General features: G+C 46.7%; 2 protein-coding genes across 5 annotated transcripts in view; one reads left to right on the forward strand and one right to left on the reverse strand.

Annotated features, from left to right (window-relative positions):
* ARHGEF3 (Rho guanine nucleotide exchange factor 3) overlaps positions 1-22184 on the reverse strand; it is a 339677-nt gene that overhangs the window by 290223 nt on the left and 27270 nt on the right. For 2 of the 4 annotated variants that reach the window (XM_050781160.1, XM_050781161.1), the window contains exon 2: positions 5410-5498. The exons of 1 other annotated variant lie outside the window; for it this stretch is intronic. In XM_050781160.1, coding sequence (XP_050637117.1) covers positions 5410-5471 — 62 coding nt within the window. In that variant the 5' untranslated portion in view covers positions 5472-5498. Of the gene's footprint in view, positions 1-5409; positions 5501-22184 lie in introns of those variants that run through there. One more of the 4 variants, XM_050781162.1, reaches the window with a different exon arrangement.
* The window catches only part of PDE12 (phosphodiesterase 12), a 508182-nt gene continuing 506440 nt past the window's right edge, over positions 20443-22184 (forward strand). Inside the window, exon 1 of the mRNA XM_050781170.1 lies at positions 20443-20454. The gene's annotated coding sequence lies outside the window, so the exon portion shown is untranslated. The remainder of the gene's footprint in view (positions 20455-22184) is intronic.

The following is a 22184-nucleotide window of genomic DNA, read 5'->3' on the forward strand; positions in this document are numbered from 1 at the left end:
TAGGGAGCTGCCCTCCCTTAAGAGACCTCTGCATGCACAGTGGCACCTTATAGGCTCTGATGAGGTCTGCAAAAAGGGCCCCATTTAACTGAGGTTAAGCCAGCACTGGCCAAACAAATTTGACAACAGACCCCATTTTTTCCCTGCCATACCTAATCACGTAAGGAGGAAACCATATTCTAAGGAGCAGACTCTGGGAATGCTGATGGGATCTCCAAGAAAACACCTTAGAGAGATGAAGTACCTTGCCCAGGGTCACAGAGCCCAAGGTCAGGGGAGTTTGCAAACCTCAGCTCTTGCTCTCTCTTCTGTTGGGTTTCTGGCTTCTCAAGGTCAGCAGCTAAACCTCCAGAGGGTGGGGGAAGCAGAGCAGGTCCCAAACAGCCTTTTGGACAGTGAACAAAGAGCAACTAAAAATCAGTGACCAAAACAGCCCTGGCCTAATGCCAAGATGGGAGCTGATAAGTGGATCAAGGAGAAGAGAGCAGCTAAGAGCAAGCATCGAAACCACCATGTCTAATGGGGAGGGCTTCGAGCACTATACAAACCAGTCTAATCCTGCAGCATGAAAACTGCCTGTGGCGCCGGGGCAAATCGCAATTCTGGGTCAAGTCCTTCATGTTGCCATCTACAGATCACTCTGTTTTCTAGCCAGTTCAGTCCACCAGAGCCACACGCAGGTGTCACTGCACCAGACAAGGCCCTTCCCTCCAGGAGAGTAAAGCCTAGCAGAACCGGCAAGAAGGAGGTGCTCAATACTGAATAGGTGAGCAAGCCAGGGGAGATTTTTATTTTGGAAAAAGAGACATATATGTGTATAATCTGTGCCTGGAAGACTCTGCAGGGAATGCCTAATCCCTTATTTGAGCATTTTCCTAAAGTGCTGAGGGCCACTGAGTAATGCAATGTCTGTTGACCGACTGACCAAATGAATGAATGAATAAATGACCTAAATTAAATATTTCCATTTCTCCAGCATAAGTGAAGTCCTTACTATCCAATCATTTCACCATAGGTCCATTCACAGGAAGAATTTACAAGAAGGACAAGGACTTCTCCCCCTCAAAATTCTCTCCTTTGCACCTGAGGAAACTGTTCAGAAATTCTGCTTCTGTTGCTACACAGCTAAGGAAACTGAGGCATAGAAATGCACTATCTGCCTGCAGTCACTGATGACCACAGAAAACTGCACTCTTCGGGGTATTTATCTTCTAGAAATCCTATATTCTTGGGCCCCTAAAATGTAAGTTAGCATCCAGAAGTAGAAGCAGCAAGAAATTATTGTTCACTCAATAAATGCTATGCAAATAGTTCTCCTCACAATAAAGTCACTTGGTTAAAAGACAAACTGCCCATAAATCACAGGAACAAAACTGCATCTCACAAAGGGAAGCATGGCCTGTGGGTAGGGATTCCAGGGAGCCCCAGTCCTTGAAGTGGGGTTGGCCCAGACCGATCTGTGGTCCCTCCAGCTGGTCGGCTTTATCTCAGCACCTCATCTCAAGGATCCTGAGCCCACCGTATCTTGTTACTCCACCCCTTTTACTCATTGGTCTAGGAATATTAGTAAGTACCTACTGTGTGCCAAGCACTTGGTAAATAATGGTGAACATGAGAGGTGAGACCTGACCCCATGAGGTTTGCAGTCCAATAGGTGAGAGAGACACTAAAAAGATAAACACATGTAAGATGAGAAATTGGGTTTACCGATTACCATTTCTGAAACATAAGTCTATCATTCTCCTGATAGAAAAGTCTTTCTAGGTTCTTCACTCTATGTGTGACTAAAAATAAGCAAACAGAAACAAAACAAAAACTGCTGCCTTTACTGGGTACTGACTATATGCCAGGAGCTTTCCAATGATTAACTCAGAACATCCCCAACGACCCACTGTGGGAGATACTATTATTATCCCCACTGACTAACGTAGATTCATGGATTTCCACTTAACCACTGCTCATATGTGTGCAACTACCTCTCCCCCACAGATGCCAGACTCTGAATTCACTAAGAATTCATATCTTACCCATATTTTTTTGTCACTGGTACATACAATAGTATTCAATCAATGCCCACCAAATGAACAATCAATTAATCGTTCAATGGGCTAGTTTTCTGCAAGATATACCCACTAATCAGCTGTAGTTTTGGAAGACGAGAGGATCAGTCTCCTAATAATTGCACAAGAGGTAGCTGTGATGTTGTGGAAAGAGCCAGAGCCAGACCCTGGGAGCATGATCTTGGCAATCATTTCATCACTCAAGGTCTGTCTGCTTAAAACTGTAATGCAGAGTTAAACACAATGAATCTAGGATTTCTTCCAGCTCTAAATTTTTATGTCTCTGAAATATATAATAAGAGGTTGGGGGCTGAGAAAGGCATTTGAAATTGCACTCTGTCTGCAATTTCTTGATCTTAGAATAAGACCTAAAGTTAAACATTTTAGGGTAGGTTGACTGATTAGGTCTAGGGAGGGCAAGTGAAGTACTTCCTCTCCCTGCACAGCTCAGTTTATGTACTCCCCATAAGCTATATGTACTCCCCATGACAAATATGCTCAATCTGTGAAACCCCTTTGCAGAGAAACATTTCGGATGGGCATGGGTGAGGCTGCCATCCCTAACTGTACCCAAGAACAGCGGTACTGGTGATATGCAGGAGCCCCTGTTCATATGCTGGACAGGGACAAAGCCGTCACTTTCAACTCTGCTCTCCCCTGGAAATACCACAGATTCTGAATCACAACGGAGTGTGGTCAAAGCAACTGCAAATATGGGTGTGATGGCTCCAAAGCCATGCTCATTAAACAGAACTCAACAACTGTGGGTCTGCTTGATACTCCAAGTGAGAGCACTGGGTAGAAACCAGGGCTCCATGGTGAGAAAAGTTTTGCTGGTTTCCTTTTACTATTTGGGTTGGTTTTGAATATGTTTCTGTCTGTTACCTAATGGCCACAAAATGGGGAGAAACAACACAACTCCTTACTCTAGAGGACCATTGTGAGAATTAAAGGAGATAAACAGGCCAAGTGATCCACGCAGAGGCTAACATAGTAAACACTCAAACTGTTGCCAATGCTGATGGCATCAGTGATGGTAGTGGTGGATATAAAAGTAGGGAAATCCAGCTGAGGGCTCTTTGAAGCCCCTTAGGTTTAGAAGGAGAAGCAGACGATCCTGGGCTGGACTCTCCCGGGGGAGTGTAAGTGTACTCCTTGGATGCTTCTCAGAAGAGAATGCAGCAACCACTCCTGGGAAGGGCCAGGCTCCCCAGATGCCCTGGGACTCTGGATAGGTGGGTGGGTCCCTATGGGGACAGAGGCTTATGGCACCCTCAAGAGATGAAGCTAGGCAACAGAGTCCTGAGAACATGAACATCCTCAGAGTTCAGAGGAGGCGGAGGAAACTACAGCCACAGAAAGACACCATCATTCACCCAAAAAAATAGCAAAATTAAAAAGCCGAAGATCTGAGGCATGGCAGGACAGTGGGCAAATGGGAGATCTGGTGCCCAGGTGACAAGCAGTGCCCTTTGGAGAAGGAACTGGTGATGTTTCAGACCTTACAGGTATACACAGGATGGCCCAGCAACTCTAATCCCTGGCAACCTCCCTAGAAGACTCTTGCCCATGTGCTCAGGAGAAACGTACCAGAAAGCACATCATAGCACAACCATAAGGGCAACAAACAGAACCAAGCTAACCACTATCGTCGGGGAACTAGCCCAATAAACAGTTGGATCCTCGTACTATGGAAATACTATTCACTTGGCTGCATTAAAAAAAAAAAAAGGTACATTCACATATGTCTTGAAAACATTTTAGGACATATTATTGAATTTATAAAAGGGCTACAAAATACGCCAACAAGTACAGTATGACAGTACATATTTAAAAACAGAAAGGAAAAAAAGGAAGAAAGGAAAGAGGGACTTTTGTTCTATGTATCGAGATAACTAAAAAAGTTATGGAAGAAAACGTACAAGGTAGATCCCAGTGGTTAGTTCTGGGAAGGGCAGGGATGAGGTAGGAGCTGGGAATGAAAATGGGGGTCAATGGGGATTTCATTTGTATTTTTAGCAAGGAAAATGTATTTATTTATTTCTAAATAAAATTAATTTTAGGCTGGGCATGGTGGCTCATGCCTGCAATCCCAGCACTTTGGGAGGCTGAGGTAGGTAGATCACCTGAGGTCAAGAGTTCGAAACCAGCCTGGCCAACATAGTGAAACCTCATCTCTACTAAAAATACAAAAATTAGCCATGCATGGTGGCAGATGCCTGTAATCCCAGCTACTCGGGAGGCTGAGGCAGGAGAATCGTTTGAACCCAGGAGGTGGAGGTTGCAGTGAGCTAAGATTGTACCCATTGCACTCTAGCCTGGGCAACAGAGCAAAAACTCTGTCTCAAAGAAAAGTAAATAAATAAATTTAATTTGATTAATTATTGACATTACATTAAAAGTTTTTAATTATTTATATGTAATTATTTATTTTAGAGATGGAGTCTTGCTGTGTTGTCCAGGCTGGAATGCAGTGGTTACTCAGCCTCCTAAGTACCTGGGACTACAGGCACACACTACCACAACTGGCTTTAAAAAAAAAAAAAAAGGCAGAAGAAAGAGAAAGAAATGGTGAGTTGAAGAGAACACAGAGCTGCCAAGAGCTCAGGGTCTGCCTTTGCCTCCTCTTGGGGGACTGGTCACTCACAAATGTGAGCACGACACATCCAAGCATGGGGCACAGTGTTTTGGAATGAACGTCCATAGTTTGGAATAAAATATTTAATTCTATATCACATTGGTTCTAATTATACCAACTCTTCCTTCTAAGTCTTCAAAAAATCCCTTCATACTGAATGGCATTCCTCCTCTGGCGGAGACGTGAAAGAAACATCTTTAGTAAGAAATTAGAGATGTGGAAGAAAATATGTGAAATTTTGCTATCTCCAAATTCTTTTTCTGTTTTTGTGTTTTTGTTTTTGTTTTTGTTTTTGTTTTGACAGGGTCTCACTCTGTCACCCAGGCTTGAGTATAATGGTATGATCATGGCTCACTGCAACCTCAACCTACTGGACTGAAACAATCCTCCCACCTCAGCCTCCCAAGTAGCTGGGATCACAGGCGCACATTACCATGCCTGGCTAATTTTTTTTTTATTTTTAGTAGAGATGAGGTCTCACTCTATCACCCAGGCTGGTCTCGAACTCCTGGGCTCAAGTGATCCTCTCTCACCTCAGCCTCCCAAAGTGCTAGTATTACAGGCATGAGAAACTGTGCCTAGCACAATCTCCAAATTCTTGATAGCCTCTACTGACTTATGCAGGCTTAAAGGAAGCCCTCCGTGGCATTTAATTGTCACATGCAGGAATTTTAAAATTTTTAATTATTTAGGTTATTTAATTATTTTTACCTTTCCTTGTTTTCTTCCATTCCTCTACAGACGCATTGATTCATTGCTGTGGAACTGTCCATAGACTCAGTATGGCAGGTTCAGGTCTCCTTTTTTAAAAAGCAAAACAACCAACATTTATCATCTGGGTACATTTATAATATAAACACACAAAGAGCTGCATTAGATACAAGAGGAATATATCAATGGTTACCCAGTGTCCACCAAAATCCAGTCTTTCCTTGTTCCATAATTATTCAAGTTTTATCAGGTACAACATTTTCTTTTCTTTTCGTTCTTTGAGATAGAGTCTCGCTCTGTCACCCATGCTGGAGTGCAGTGGCACGATCTCAGCTCACTGCAACTTCTACCTCCCAAGGTCACACGATTCCTTTGCTTCAGCCTCCCAAGTAGCTGAGATTACAGGCGCACGCCACCACACCTGGCTAAATTTTGTATGTTTAGTAGAGACAGGGTTAGACCATGTTGGCTAGGCTGGTCTTGAACTCCTGACCTCAGGTGAGCTACCCGCCTTGGCCTCCCAAAGTGCTGGGATTACAGGCATGAGCCACCGTGCCCAGCTAGGTACCACATTTTCCAAGCATCCTTGCAGGCAGATATAGCCAGATGTCTGGGTTCCCAATGGAACGTGAGAAGAAGTGATGTGTGCCACTTCTCGGTCTAGGTGTTAGATATGAGCACCCTTCCCACGGGCTGGATGGAACCCAGCTCTGCCCATGCAGATGATGACAATGCACTTGGAATGACAAAGCAACAAGGTAGAAACCACCTGGGCCTGTGACTGCGTCTAGCACAGCCACTGCTGTCACCTTAGAACTACTACCTTACAGAGAAATTTCTTTGTTCTTTAAGTCATTGTTTTATGGGCCTGGTTTTATGGGTTGTGAACTGTCATCCCAGCTGGGAATATGATTAAATATCCTCACTGGGGCCCTTCTGCAGGTGGGTTTGGTTATTTGGAGCTTCGCACATGCTATGTATGTAGAGACAGGTGAGGCCAAACTCTTTTTGGCCACAATTTCAGTGAAACCACATGCAACTTCATGAGGGCCTGGTGCATAGTAAGTACTTAATCAGCACTTAATGAATGAGGGATGTTAATAAGCAGGTAATATCTTCCAGGGTGAAGACTCTCAAGAGCAGAGCACTGCGCACAGAACAGAGGGCATTTCCAAGTATGAGCTGTGAGTTTCATGTCACAAAGTGACCACCTGGACTGGTAAAATACCTTTCAGTTGCATGACACCCAAGTTTAGGTAAGGACTCCAGGAGGTGTGCTTAGGAGCAACAGAGGCAAAGAGAGAGACAAGGGAGAGAGACAGAGACAGTGTGCACAGGAGAATATTCCAGTGACGTGGAGTATTCCTCCCACCATTCCGCTTCCTGAACATTTGCCCCAGGATGAGTCTGAGCCATAACTCTGGGATCTTTCTTCAGTCTCAGGCACTGCATTCCTCACCACTCTGGGTGTGGTTTGAGCATCAAAAGATAGATTTTCTTTGTACCACATGGCCCCAAACACAAACTTGCTACTTCATTTAGTGTCAACCAAAGAAACAGCCACCAGTTTCAACTATAGAACTGGCTGTGCAGATCATACTGACGGAGAGTGTGTTGGTCTCCAGCCTGTCATCTTCCAGGCATGGGGGTCAGGGTAATTTGGACCACCCATGTTCTAAGCTGGTGCTGGCTGAATGGTCCAACACCACTGCATCTACTACTTTGATTGCTGAGAATCACAGGCCTGCTTGGCCACATCTCCAGCACAGCCTCCTTCATCTGCCCTACCACAGACCTGGCCAGATTAAAGCACCATTGAGATAAATTCTCCAATCTAGGTGAGTAGGACCTACAGGATACCTGGGACCCTTGTACCCTAAGGCATTAGACAGTCGGTGTGGGGGAGAGTTCCCAGCCACTGCCTCCAATGCTGGCCTTTAACTTGCAAAGAGCACACCATGACATATTTTTAGCATCTGGATCCCTGTCAGGAGCCACTGCTCTGGCTTCCATCAGAGCTAACTTCATCAGCTGAGACATGTGCATTATGGAGGGGCCCAGGCTAGGGCAAGAGTGAAAATGTGGATCCCGGAAGAAGGAAAGATGGAAGGGTAGTGGGACTTGAGTTCAGAATCCCAGAGTTGCCACTGCATCCACAAAGGGTATGAAGAGAAATTGAGCAGCCCATACCTGGGTCACTTCTGCAGCTGTGAACACCTCAACCTACCTCATTTAGGCCTGGAAACCACATTTGTTCAGTGTCCCAAGCTCCTCTGCAGCATATAACTGCTGCAGGGGACTTTACACCCACATTCCAAAATGATGCCAACTACAGGACTCTCCTCAAAGTCACATTTCCCAAGGAGCCATGAGGGATCACAGCCTGCCTTTGAGGGGCCACTGGCTAGTTCTAGGTCAGAGCTTTAGGTTTTTCCTTTCCCATATTGGCAAAAATATTCTGTAGACAGGCACCAATAAGCCATCACCCTTAAGCCTGTGGCTAGGGGCAAGGACTGGAGGCATTGATCTCTGTGCCCCGGCACTGAGGGATGCCCGAGGGCCTGACCCTGACACTGACATGGATTGTTGCATTACATTCTCACGCCAGCCCTAGGAGGCAGGGACTGTTACCACCTCACTTGAAGAATCAGAAAACTGGGCACAAAGAAGTTAAGACTTGGCAAAGGCCACACAGGTAGCAAATAATAAAGCTGAGACTGGAACCCCAGGCATTTGGCCTGGGAGTTCCTCCTGACTGTGGCATGACATGCACAGGAAAGCTCGGTGGTAGCTGAATGAATGAACAAATGAATGAATCAACAAAAAATTTCAAAAGCAGTGTCAGGAATGGGGTAGGGAAGAGTGTCTCAATGAGGCCCTGGGGGTTGCGGGGTTGATCATGAGCCTAACCTTACCTGCCCTGAATGTCAACCAAAAGGTGATACTCTCAGACCCCTCTCAAGGTTGAGTGTTCAGCCCCAGAACACTCTAAACCCAGGGGTTTCATACCATTGTTTTGTTTGTTTCTAAGGCAGAGTCTTGCTGTTGCCCAGACTGGAGTGCAGTGATGTACTTATGGTTCACTACAGCCTCAAACTCCTGGGCTCAAGTGATCCTCCTGCCTTAGCCTCCCATGTTAGCTGGAACTACAGGTGCACATTACCACACATGGCTCAATTTTTTATTTTTTGTAGAGACGGGGTCTCCCTATGTTGCCCAGGCTGGTCTCCAACTCCTGGCCTCAAGCAATTCTTGCACCTCAGCCTACCAATGTGGTGGGATTATAGGCGTCAGCCACCGCCTCAGACCTATACCATTGTTGGTAACGACCACAGCCACTGCTGACTCAGTGCCTCCTATTTATACATGGTAAGTTCAGGGTTCTCACACAGAGGCTCCTCTCATCTGCCAAGGCCCTGCAGAAAAGCCAGGATCATACCCATTTTACGGATGGCAAAACCAGAGATCTGAGAGGGTGTGACTTGCTTATAGTCGCAGCACTTAAATGAGGGCTGATGAACAGCATGGGCTTTTTCCCTACCACACAATACCCACCACATTCCTTGGTTAGTCACAAAGTTCCACAGATGAGATAAGCGCTATTCTAACTCTTTAGGTGGAAAGTTTCATGTTAATCTAAAGTTCATCAGTATTTCCCATCCCAGTCACCTGCATGGAAGAGGAATTCCAGTTCTCCCCAGCTAAAAACTGTCACCACCACTCCCTGATTCCTCTCCTCAGCTGGCTGGATCAGCACCCATTGGTATTTGCTGATACCGCCTGCATCAACCTTCTGCAAAGCACAACTGCATCCACTGGACAGCAGGTCCTGTTAATTCTTCATTTAAAAATACCTCTTCCCAGGAAGCACCAAGTGTCGGTGAGAATGTGAAGCAACCAGAACTCTCATATACTGCTGCTGCTGGGAACATAAATTGGTCCCACCATCTTGGAAGACCGTGACAATGTCAAATCAACCTGCATTTGCTCCTAGGTGCACACGTGCACCAAGAGACATATTCTAGAATGTCCTCAGTAGCCCCATGCACAATTCCCCTACATTTGTCTTTTTTTGCTGCTGTAACCAATTACCACATGCTTAGTGACTTAAAACAGCACAAATGTATCTCCTCTCATAGCAATGTAGGTCAGAAATGGGTCAACACGGCCTTGCAGGGCAGCATTCCTCCTGGAGGCTCTAGAGGAGACTCTGTTCTCTTGCCTTTTCCAGCTTCTAGAGGCCACTTTGCATTCCTCGGCTTGTGGCTCCTCCTCTTGTTTTCAGAGCCAGCAATGGTATCTTCAAATCTCTGTCTTCTCTTTCCTCTGCCTTAATCACCACATCTCAATCTCTGAACCAGACCCTCCTGCCTCCCTCCTATAAGACTCCTTGTGACTACATTGGTCCTTCCAGGATAATCTCCCCATGTCAAGATCCTTAAAGTCATCACATCTGCACAGTCCCTTTTGCCATCTAAGGTAACACAGTCCCAGGTATTACTGGTGAACGGTGCCTGTGACCAGGGATTAGGTCAGAAACATCTTTTGGGAGGGCCATTATGTGACCTAGCACAGACCCCAAACTGGAAGCTACCCAAATGCTCATCAACATAGAATGAATGAAGTCAATGGCGGTGATACCCAGTGATGAGAATGGATGACCGACAACTACATGCAGCAACAAGAAAGACACTCAGAAAACAACGCTGAGCTAAAGACGCCAAACACAAGAGTGTGTGGTCCAAGTCTGTCTACAGAAAGTACCAAAACAGGGCCGGGCGCGGTGGCCCACGCCTGTAATCCCAGCACTTTGGGAGGCCGAGGACGGCGGATCACGAGGTCAGGAGATCAAGACCATCCTGGCTAACACGGTGAAACCCCAACTCTACTAAAAATACAAACAATTAGCCGGGCGTGATGGCGGGCACCCGTAGTCCCAGCTACTCGGGAGGCTGAGGCAGGAGAATCACTTGAACCCGGGAGGCGGAGCTTACAGTCAGCCAAGATCACGCCACTGCACTCCAGCCTGGGCAACAGAGCGAGACTCTATCTCAAAAAACACAAAAAACAAACAAACAAAAGGACCAAAACAGGTAAAACTATCCCAGGCTGTTAGGAACTAGGATAGCGGTTCTAGTAGGGGAATGGTGGCTGGAAGAGGGATGATGGGGCTTCTGGGGTGCTGGCAAAGTTCTGTTTCTTAATCCAGGTATGATCCATTTGTGAAAATCCATCAAGCAATACGGTATGACCTGTGCCCTTCTCTGTGGGTATGCTGTGCTTCAATAAGACGCTTTAATAAATGGCTCTGCCTGCTTCATTTCATTTCCACTCCACAGGCCTGTGTCCTTTCACCTCTGAATGGAGCAGACCCCAGGTGACCTCCTCAACACCCACCACCCTGCCAACTGCTGCCCACCAGACTGACCCGGAACTGATCATCAACTGACAGCTGCTGCACAGTGCCCTCCTCTGTCTCTCCTTCACTCCTTTACCTGCCTCTCACATACAGTGACCCCATCTATGAGCCCCATCTCCTCCCAGGTGCTCCCCACTCCCCACCAATTTCTACAGAACTTGAAATAAAAACCACATCATTTGGACTTCATTATGACTGTCACATACTGATTGCTAATAGGACCAAGCACCTACTCTTGTCTCCCCAAACAAATGCAAATGTCTCAAGAGCAGAATGTCTCAAGGTCTTGCACATTCCATTCTGTTCCTAGTTCTGATTGCATGTGAACTTCTAGTGCTAATTAATAATAACTCCTACTAATAACAACAGCCTTTACTGAGCACCTCATATGCACCAGACTCAGCGCTCCTCATGCATTATCTCACTACCTCTTCTCCTACCCTATGAAGCAGGCGCTATCACAATCCCACTATTGAATAGTAGGAAACTGAGGCACAGAATGGTGAATTAACTTGTTCAAGATTCCAACGTGTATCATGGTAGGGGAGGGACTTGAACCCACACCATCTGATTTCAGAGCCCATGCTCTTAAGCCAGACCCCATTCTGCTTCCATAACAACCCCAACCTAATGGGGTGTTAGGCATACAGTTGGTGCTTAACAAACACTTTCACATACTTAATTACCAAAAAATATATACACTAAGAAAAAAAGTCTTCATAAGTACACAAACAACAAAATCAAGACTCCACCAAATGAGATCTTTTCATTTTCAGATCTCAAAAGAGGACATGCCCTCCAGGGAAATTTACAAAAGCTCCGCGTACTCCTTGCTATGCTTCATGCTTGGCACTCACAGCTTTATAAACTTTTATCAGCAAACAACAGTCAGAGTTGTCCTCCAGGCCTTTATCTGAACAGGGAGAGAGCTGGATACATTTTTTCTTGCTGTCTGCCAATCTCAGGGCCAGAGCCAACATCAGAACTAAAGTATGGTTGGATGGCTTAGGCTGGGACTACAAGGTCCCAAGCCACCCACCCCAGATGACCTCACCTCCCCAGTGGCCAAGAAACATGGCCCAGAGCCCTTGGCTAAAAACAAGGCCACCACCCCCGAGGGCTGATGTGGCCACTAAACTGAACCAGAGATAACGGCACGAGTAGCCGAGACATTAGGTCAGTTACCAAACAGTGCTCTGGTCAGTGTGGACACAGCAGCGCATCTGGGCCAGCTTGGCATTGTTTCCAAGCATCCACTATCACCTTGAGTCCTCCTGCGCATGGTCTTGAAGCATCTACATGGATACAAATGAAAAGTTCCTATGCCCCAGGAGGACGGGGACTACTATGAGGAGACATACCCTGTGAAAAACAACCAAACTGTCCATCAATAAGGCCCTGGAGAAATAATGACTCTTTGGTGTAGAATATGCAACAGCTAAAACAACAAAGCAAATCTAGATGCACTAGCATGGGAAACACAGCTCAACTCAACATTAGAGGGGAAGAAAAGCAAGAACAGAACCCAAAGTATAATGATGTTTCTAGCAAAAGAAAAACCCCACATACTTCAAGACTCGAGCTATATGAAGCAGTGGTGGATGAGAGCCGGCACATACCAGCTTGAGAAAGCCAATGGTGCACATCTCTTTCCAACTCTATTCAGTCATGTTGGGGTTTGTTGGCCATGGTGGGAGTTTTATCCCATGGAAATCAGAAAATGCTGTAAATCATGCCTCCCCACTCTCCAACCCATCCCCAAGAGCTGACTGTTAAACATGTCCCAGCATAACACTGTATGTACAGACATATATATAGTTTTGTTTTGTTTTTTGAGATGGAGTCTCGCTCTGTCGCCCAGGCTGGAGTGCAGTGGCATGATCTCAGATCACTGCAAGCTCTGCCTCCCGGGTTCACGCCATTCTCCTGCCTCAGCCTCCCGAGTAGCTGGGACTACAGGCGCCCGCCACCACGCCCAGCTAGTTTTTTTGTATTTTTAGTAGAGACGGGGTTTCACCGTGTTAGGCAGGATGGTTTCGATTTCCTGGCCTCGTGATCCGCCCACCTCGGCCTCCCAAAGTGCTGGGATTACAGGCATAAGCCACCACGCCTGGCCCATAAATATATTTTTTAAAGTTTAGAAAACACAACCTCAAAGTTATTTTTAAGTGGCTGTCTCTGAAGTGGGATATGGGACTGGCTGGAGGTTAAGACAGGCTTCAGTTATATCTGTACCACTAGCACTTTTTTTTTTTTTTTTTTTGGAGACCATGTCTCACTCTGTCACCCAGGCTGGAGTGCAGTGGCACAATCTCGGCTCACTACAACCTCCACCTCCTGGGTTCAAGCGATTCTCCTGCCTCAGCCTTCTGAGTAGCTGGGATTACAGGCATGTGCCACCACGCCCGGCTAATTTTTGTATTTTAAGTAGAGATGGGATTTCACCACAATGATCAGGCTGGTCTTGAACTCCTGACCTCGTGATCCTCCCACCTTGGCCTCCCAAAGTGCTGGGATTACAGGCATGAGCCACAGTCCCTGGCCACCATTAGCATTTTACAACACCAACGCCAACAAAAATGTTTATATTGTTAGGATTACTAAAATTGTTTCAAAGTTTAAAAAAAAAAACAAAAACTCTCAACATTATGGTACAATGTAATAAAGCTGTAATGATGGGATATACAGTTGTAAGAGGAAGAGCACCAAGTCAGCCTGAGCATATCATGGAAGGCTTCTCAGAGGAGATGATGACTGGGCTGAGTTTTGAAGGGTGAATAAGAGACTACCAGGTCAACAAGCCAGGGCTGCTCTGGATGAAGAACACAGTGTAAGTAATTAACAATGAGGGAAAAGATATTACAAGAGTGAGGAGGAGGGTGACAGAAAGTATAAGGAGGGCTAGGGTAGTGCAGTGTGTCATCACAGCAGGTTGTGCACCCTTGCATGAAATGAGATCATCCATGTCCAGTGTTTAGCCTAGAAGATGTCTCAATGGTTAGTGTTACCTATTTCTATTTGCATGTCTACTCTATCATCCCTGGACGCCAAACACTGTGGAGGTTATGGGAGATTGTTGGGGCAAGAATTTGGAAGTGAAGTCCCATGACCATCCTCTGAGAGACATTTTGCCAGCTCCACCACTCACATCACCCCCTTGGATTTTCCCAGAGTGCTCTGAAGATGCGCTCTCGTGCCTCCTTAGTGCTCCTGCCACACTCCTCCTTCACCCAATCCCACCAATGTGTGCACACGTGTCTCCCCAACTGCACCAGGCTGTGTGACACCCTGAGCACACAGACAAATGTATACTTGTTGAACGAATGAACACATTCAGTGAACTGTGTACTCTTCCACTCTAATGAAAGATGATACAAACCTGCTGTGGAATCAGGACACCCACACCATGGAGGCATCACCACCAGCTGAAGCAATAAAGTGGTCTACATGGGGGTGTTGGCCATTCGAGAATCATAGAAAAAGAAGGCATCAAGAGGCAAAGCTGCACAGTACCCAACCAAGTCCGTAAGTCACTATCCCTCAAAGGAAGATGCATGCTGGGGACACAAGGACTTGTATTTCTAAACACAGTGTCAAGATACCCCAATGATGAAATAGATGCAACAGGCTAATGATGGTATCGTACTTGCTCCAACAAGTATTTTGAACTCCACTCCCACCAGGCAACCTACAGGTTTGGTGCTTGGCTGCCCCTGTAGCTTAATTACATGGATAGATGGAGTACCAGTTCCAATTTTCACTGCTTATGTTCAGGCTGGTACTCCATCACATGTTCATCTGGGGAGGTTTGGGGAGAAGGTTAGTCAGTCCTCAAGGTCATATCACAAGTCCCCAGTCTTCCCAGTGGAAAATCAGATCCCAGATCCCAGGATAGGAGGCTTGGTGGAGATACCACGAGCAGTCAACCCCTGCCTGGTTCCAGGATGCCTGTCCTTAGGCCAAAAGGTGTTCCAATTTCAACCAGGGCATCTCATCTTTTATATGATTTACATGCTACGGTTCTTGGAGGAGTTCTCATACGGTCAAATGGTTCCAACAGAACAAAAAACTTTTAAAACCTTGCTTTATATAAAACTATTGGACGGGTATGGTGGTTCACACCTGTAATCCCAGCACTTTGGGAAGCTGAGGCAGGTGGATCACCTGAAGTCCGGAGTTCGAGACCAGCCTGGCCAACATGGTGAAACCTCATTTCTACTAAAAATACAAAAATGAGCTGGGTGTGGTGGCAGGCGCCTATAATCCCAGCTACTTGGGAGGCTGAGGCAGGAGAATCGCTTGAACCTAGGAGGCGGAGGTTGCGGTGAGCCGAGATCGCGCCATTGCACTCCAGCCTGGGCGATAAGAACAAAACTCTGGCTCAGAAAAAAAAAAAAAAAAAAAAAAAAACACTACTACTGTCAGCCTGTGTCTCTCTGGGTCCCTTCAGGAATGCCTTTCATGGACACTCAGTATGTTTTTGTTGATGGACAGACAGCATGCTTACGGATTCACGGAGGACCCAAAGGTAGAAGGGAAAAAGACACAGTGGTCAGAGCAGGACTGGGGTCCCCCATTCTGTGCTGCCTGCTGTATGACAGACATGGACCTAGCAACGGGTCATCTATGTCACCCTGTCATCATTGTCCTCCTCCTCCTCACCACAAGCAACGGCAATGGAGGCCTTTTCATATGCCAGACACCCTGCTGAGGGCTTCAAATGCTCAACCCACTCAGCAGTGTTGTCAGGAACTCTTATCTCCTCACAGCAGAGGAAACCTAGGCACAGAGAGCACAGATTTGCCCACAGAGCTAGTGACTGGAAGAACCAGGGCAGAAGCACAAAAACCAAGAACATTCTCCCCCAAACAGAGGTCCCAAAGGGAAGTGGCAGACACGCAAAATGGCCCTAGAAATGGTCTTGTGCCAGTTTTTCTAGTTGAGGTTAAAACTGGATCTTTTGGGCAGGGAAAGATTTTCTGACCTGATCCTTCACCAACCAGCATTTGTTTAAATGAGCTTCATAGAATCAACACACATCACACTCACTAACTCAGCTCAAAGTCTGGTTTGTCTCGTTATCATTCATTACTTGCAAGGACAAATGCTTAAGTACAGCATACCTCATGCCCAGAGTGCTTCAAAGTGCAGAAAAAATAAGGTGAGCTCTCTCAGAAGCCCAATTCTAAATAATGCTTTATGAAATTATACCTGGCTAGCCACTTAGAGACAATTTACAATTCACTGAAATCTATGGGGCTGTAGTTAAGGGGCACAGATGACCAAGATATATCAAGGACCTGTTCTCTAACTGCAAATTCACACAAGATCCCTGAGATGTGCACATTGTTATCCACATTTTCGAGAACGAAATAAACTACAGCTTTAGGCAACCTGGCCAAGGTCCGGCAGCTGGAACTGGACAATAGGGGTTGAACAGCTGGGTCTGTCTGACTGACTCCCAGGTACAGACCTCCCAAACTGCCAATATCTCATAGGTTCTGGCACCTGAGTAAATATGCAGCCCAACTCCCCTACAAAACAAAACTCTCTGGCTCAATCTTAGCTCCATCTCTGTGCTCTGACCCAAATGTCAGCTGAGAAAGACCCTGCAAAAGGGAGGACCAAACTCAGCCTTCTGACACTGGAGGGCAAATTCTAAATTCAGTAGGAAAATCCTGCAGAATTCAAAGTTCCCCTGGAAAACCCCTCAGGAAGATGCATCTTAGTGAGCTGCTCACCCTCTCTGGAGGAACCCAACTTGGTTCTCCCACAGTGCTAGAGCAGCTGACTGTGTGTTCAGCTGCACTACAGGTAAAGTCGGTGGTCAGAACCAAAGGAAAACACAGACCTCTAACCCCCAGACTCACACACAGAGCTGCCCTGGTTGAAGCGCTCAGACTGTGGGGCCTGTATAGGGAGACCAGCAGATTCACCACCCCTGATCTCCTGTATCCTTCAGAATGTACACTCATTAAGTGGAACAGTGAGATTAAACTGCTGTTTTTCTCTTTTTTTTTTCTAAGAAATTCTAGTTTTGTTTGCATAAACTAAATGCAAGAGAAATGTGATTCCATAATACCATAATTACACAATGATAAGATTTTACATAAGCTATTAAAACATCTATATTGCAAAAACATTTACAACAGAGAAAGCCAATGGAGGCCTGGGGTTCCAAAATTAGACGATTGGGGCCGGGCGTGGTGGCTCACGCCTGTTATCACAGCACTTTGGGAAGCCAAGGTGGGCAGATCACCTGAGGTCAGAAGTTCGACACCAGGCTGGCCAACATGGTGAAACCCCATCTCCACTAAAACTACAAAAATTAGCTGGGCATGGTGGCATGAGCCTGGAATCCCAGCTACTCAGGAGGCTGAGGCAGGGCAATCATTTGAACCGGGAGGTGAAGGTTGCAGTGAGCCGAGATTTTGCCACTGCACTTCAGCCTGGGTGACAGAGTAAGACTCCGTCTCAAAAAAAAAAAAAAAAACAAAACTTCGTCTCAAAAACAACAACAACAACAACATAGTGAAACTATTGGGACTTAAATTCATTTGACCCTTGCTACTTAGCAGCGATAAAATCTTGGAAAGGACTTCTCTATGCCTCAGTTTCCCCAACTAGAAAGCAGGGGTCGTAATGGTGTCTACCTCATGGAACTACTATGGAGACCCAATGAAGCCGTGTAAGCAAAGAGCCCAGCACAGTGCCATGCAAAGGTCAGTGTCCTTTCCCCCTTCATAAAAACAAACCAAAAAAGATGGGAAAGCAGAGGGTCTCTTGGAGAAGTTAAAAAGCCTGTTGGAGATTCCCCCAATGAGCAAGTTTCAGAGTCAGTGTTGTATTCAATGCTGTCGATTTTGGGAGCTGGATGTAAGAGAGGAGACCTCTGTTGGAATGAAGTGAATCCAAGGCAGCTGCGTTAAAGGAACAGGAGATAGAAATCTGAAGCCTTCTGGAGTTGGGATACTGAGCAAACAGAAGGGTGAGAAGTAGGGGAAAGATACATCCAGAGATTACTAAAATACCCATGAGGAACAATTACAGACTCACCCAGAAGGCAAGACGGTACAGGCATGTGGATCTCCAGAGGCAGTAAAGCTCAGCCACAGTCACAAAGAAAGTGACCTGACTGATAGTAACCCTTGGATGAGCCTTCGTGCACTTTAGCCCCGTCCTGCTGGTCCAGACATGCGCAGGCCTTCAGAGGATCCAGGTCTTCCCTCACCACCATCCAGCACCACCACCACCCCGCCCTAACTCCAGACACCAAGATCTGGATCTGCTTTGCAAGATCCCTCCAGGATTCCAGACCCCAATCCTCTTGCCCAAGAGACACATGCCCACAGTACACATGAGAAATGACAATGAGGAATGAGCATTATGGAGCTCAGCCAGTCAAGTCACATGTCCACCATCAATTTCCATTCTGCGAACCTTCACTGACTGGTTGGGTGGAGGAGAATTAACTGGGGAGGCACATCTTCCAGCACGATGAGACCTCTATCACCCAATAGATTTGCACATCAAGAGCAAGACCACACCTTCTGCAAAAGCCAGCCGGAAATATGCAGGGAGATCTGGTGAAGGAGGACCCCTTCATTTGGTTATAATCATTCCTCTGTGTCCGAGGAGAGGCAGACAATGGAAATGGGCAGATGCGTCCGGAGGCATAGTCTGGCACTTCAGCTCTGCGTGCTCTCGGGGTAGGAGCAGCTGTGCCCCACGGCCCCCTCTCCTTAAGGCTGGCTGGGAAAATGAGACCACAAACTAAACAAATTGGGGACACAGGCCCCCAAACTGTTAGAATTTCAGCTATGATAAACATACTTGACCTTGTGTAATTACTGGTGGCACACACAAAGACACACAAGTTCAGAACCCAGACATTTTAACTCCTGCTAATTGCAGGAGGGGAGCAGCCATTGCCACTACCCAGAAACCCCACCTGGTGACCTGGCACCAAGAAAACCAACTTCACCCAGCATGGCAGGACATGTCAGGGCCTGTGGCTGAGGACGAGGATGTCAGAGCCAGGAGGACACCCAGCGTTAAGAGCCTACAGGTGTCCTGACATGGCTGGGTAGAATCATCCAAGCAGAGAATCACGCTCTGCTCAGCTCAGACCTTCTGAAACAGACTTGCCAAGGCTGGGTCTGGGAATCTGAACTTTAAAGATCCCTCCCAGGAGCTGAGCATGGTGGCTCATGTCTGTAATCCCAGCACTTTGGGAAGCTGAGGCAGGAGGATCACTTCAGGACAGAAGTTCAAGACCAGCCTGGGCAACATAGAGCGACCCCATCTCCACAAAAACTAAAAAATTAGCCAGGTATGGTGATGCATCCCTGTAGTCTCAGCTACTCAGGAGGCTAAGGTGGGAGGACTGCTTGAACCCAGGAGTCCGAGGTTGCAGTAGGCTATGATTGTGCCACTGCACTCCAGCCTGGGCGACAGAGTGAGACCCTCACTCCAATAAATAAATAAATAAGAATAAAATATAATAAAATAAAAATCCCTCTCAGGTGACTGGGCTGCTCTCGAAACTGGAGCAGTCCAGCCTGCTGGGTTTATCTGTGGGAGATGCGAGGCCATACGGTTGTTAGTGGTTCCTTCATTCCAGGGTTGCGTATGTGTCTGGCTCTAAGAAGACACAGCTCCGGCCCTACAGGGATGCAGAATGTTCTAAGCAGCTGAGTTCACCTGGGGAATTGCTCAGAAATGCAGATGTCTAAGCTCTACTACCTAGGATTGGAGTTCCAAGGGGCTCAGAATCCAGTAGGGAAACAAAAGCAAAGCCTGAAAAGAGGAGAAATCAGAAACTATGGTGGCTGGGAAGGCAGTTCTAACAGAGAAGCCAGTTCTGGGGGTGGCTTCTTGGCACAAGAAGGGGAAGATGTGTCCCTGCCCAGCACCCACTATGTGCAGTCCCCTGACTGCTGTCAGCATCGTCCACATTCACAGGACCCTGCAAGGGCGCTGCATTAATCCCCATCTTACAGATGAGGACAGTGAGGGTCAGGGATTGACAGCAACAACTGTAGGGGCTGGGATGTGAACCCTGGCAGCCAGAGGACTTGCTCTTTCCACTCTCAGCCCCTCTCCTCTGAGGCCCAGGCTCAGAACACCCTTATCACCCAGATTTTGAATCTAGAGACCTGCAAGGTGTCCTCCACCCTTCTCTCATCTTACCCTTTAGGTTCAGTCAGCAACTAAGGCCTGACCCTTCTCCCTCCACTCCCTTCTCTCAGCCCCTGCTGTTAACACCTTCACCATTACCACCTGCAGTATTGAAAATACAAGCCCAATCGGCCAAGTCATTCCCTGGCTTAAACCTCTGCAAGGGTTTCCCACAACCCTAAAAATATAAATCTTCCTCCCAAGTTTGCCTCAAGGCCTTCCCACACATTGTTCCCTCCCCTAAATGCTGTTCCCTCTCACTCTCTATTCTCAGGACGATCAAAACTAAGTTGGGTTTCCTGCTTCCACCCTGGAAGGCCAAGGCTACAGAGCAGGGACAGCTCTATGCTGCCTATGGCTGAGTCCCAGGGCACACAGTACGGGGGTAGTGGGGAGAGAGAGAAAGAGAGAAAGAGAGAGTACTGGGGGGAGGAATTGGGGGGTCGGTTGTTGACCGACTGAGGGACACTACAGGTGGTCTGAGGTCCAAGTATAATGGTGGGGGGAAAGCCACCATGGTTAGAGGCTGGGCAGACACGCTGGGGCCAGACTGGGAAGGAAAGGCTGTGAACACCACAGAAGGGAGCAAGGATATAAGCCCCCAGGCCATGAATAGCTGTGGACAATTATGGACAACTGTAGTCAGCTGTGGAGACTCTCGAAAGCTGGGGAGTAACACGATCAACTTCACATCCATACAGTATTTATGGAGCTGTGCTCATCTGTTTGAAAGGCGATCTATCGATAATCACCAAAATTTTAAATCTGCATGTCTGTAAACCCAGCAATTCCAAGTCTACCAAGGATACTCACTGCAGCATCCTTCCCTAGTAGCAAAAGCAAGAAGCGGCCTCAATGCCCATCCAGAGAATGAATTATGGCAGACAAGTCCACAGTCCCTTTTCCAACCCTTGGTGCTGGACATATTTTGGAATTCATAATCTGTTTGCATTTGAGAAAGGTAGTATGGAGTATGTACAGGATGCTATGCCAAACCCCAGCAGGGCCAGGCACAGCACCCCAAAATCCAGTACATAAATATTTCTACAGCTGAATGTGTAACTACTTCTGTTACATACTATGAGTAATCTCCCATTAACTCAAGCCAGGTTTGGTCATTAAATGAGTTTGCATCAAACTTTTTTTATTTAAAAAAGTGTGATTTTCTGAGGCAGGCAGATCACCTGAGGTTGGGAGTTCGAGACCAGCCTGACCAACATGGAGAAACCCCGTCTCTACTAAAAACACAAAATTAGCTGGATGTGGTGGCGCACCCCTGTAAGCTACTTGCAAGGCTGAAGCAGGAGAATGGCTTGAACCCGCGAGGTGGAATTTGCGGTGAGCCAAAATTGCACCACTGTACTCCAGCCTGGGCAACAAGAGTGAAACTCCATCTCAAAAAAAAAAAGAGTGGTTTTCTTGATTTTGTAATTACAGATAAGGGTTGGATGATGGAATAATAAAAATAATAACAGTGAACATTTACTGAGCCCTCACATGTGCAGGTACTGCTCTTGGTGCTTTGTACAAACTGGCTCACTGGCCCACCACAGGCACTGATACATTTCATTTTTCTAGTACATCTAAACACCCTTCACCAGACCAGGCACGGTGGCTCACGCCTGTAATCCCAGCGTTTTGGGAGGCCGAGGCAGGTGGATCACCTGAGGTCAGGAGTTCAAGACCAGCCTGGCCGACATGGTGAAACCCCATCTCTACTAAAAATACAAAAATTAGCCAGGTGTGGTGGCAGGAGCCTGTAATCCCAGCTACTTGGGAGGCTGAGACAGGAGAATTGCTTGAACCGGGGAGGTGAGGTTGCAGTAAGCCAAGATCGCGGGACTGCACTCCAGCCTGGGTGACAGAGTAAGAGTCTGCAAAAAAAAAAAAAAAAAAAAAATACCCTTCACCATCACCACTACCACCATCTACTGAGTATCAACTGTATGCCAGGCACTCTTCTAAGTGCTTTATGGTAATTACCACACTAAAGCCACACAACAACCCAAAGTTACTATTCTCGTGTTGTCCAGATTGATCCCTAATTTATTCTTGATCATCCAATAAAGAAACAGAGGCACACCTTGCCCAAGGCCGCCAGCCAGTGTGCTGCTCGTTGTTCTTGTGCCTCTCACCCTCACATCCTGCAGTGCCTGTATATTAGCTGGTCCAATGT

Source organism: Macaca thibetana, chromosome 2, assembly GCF_024542745.1.
Source record: "Macaca thibetana thibetana isolate TM-01 chromosome 2, ASM2454274v1, whole genome shotgun sequence".
In the NCBI taxonomy this organism is placed as follows: Eukaryota; Metazoa; Chordata; class Mammalia; order Primates; family Cercopithecidae; genus Macaca; species Macaca thibetana.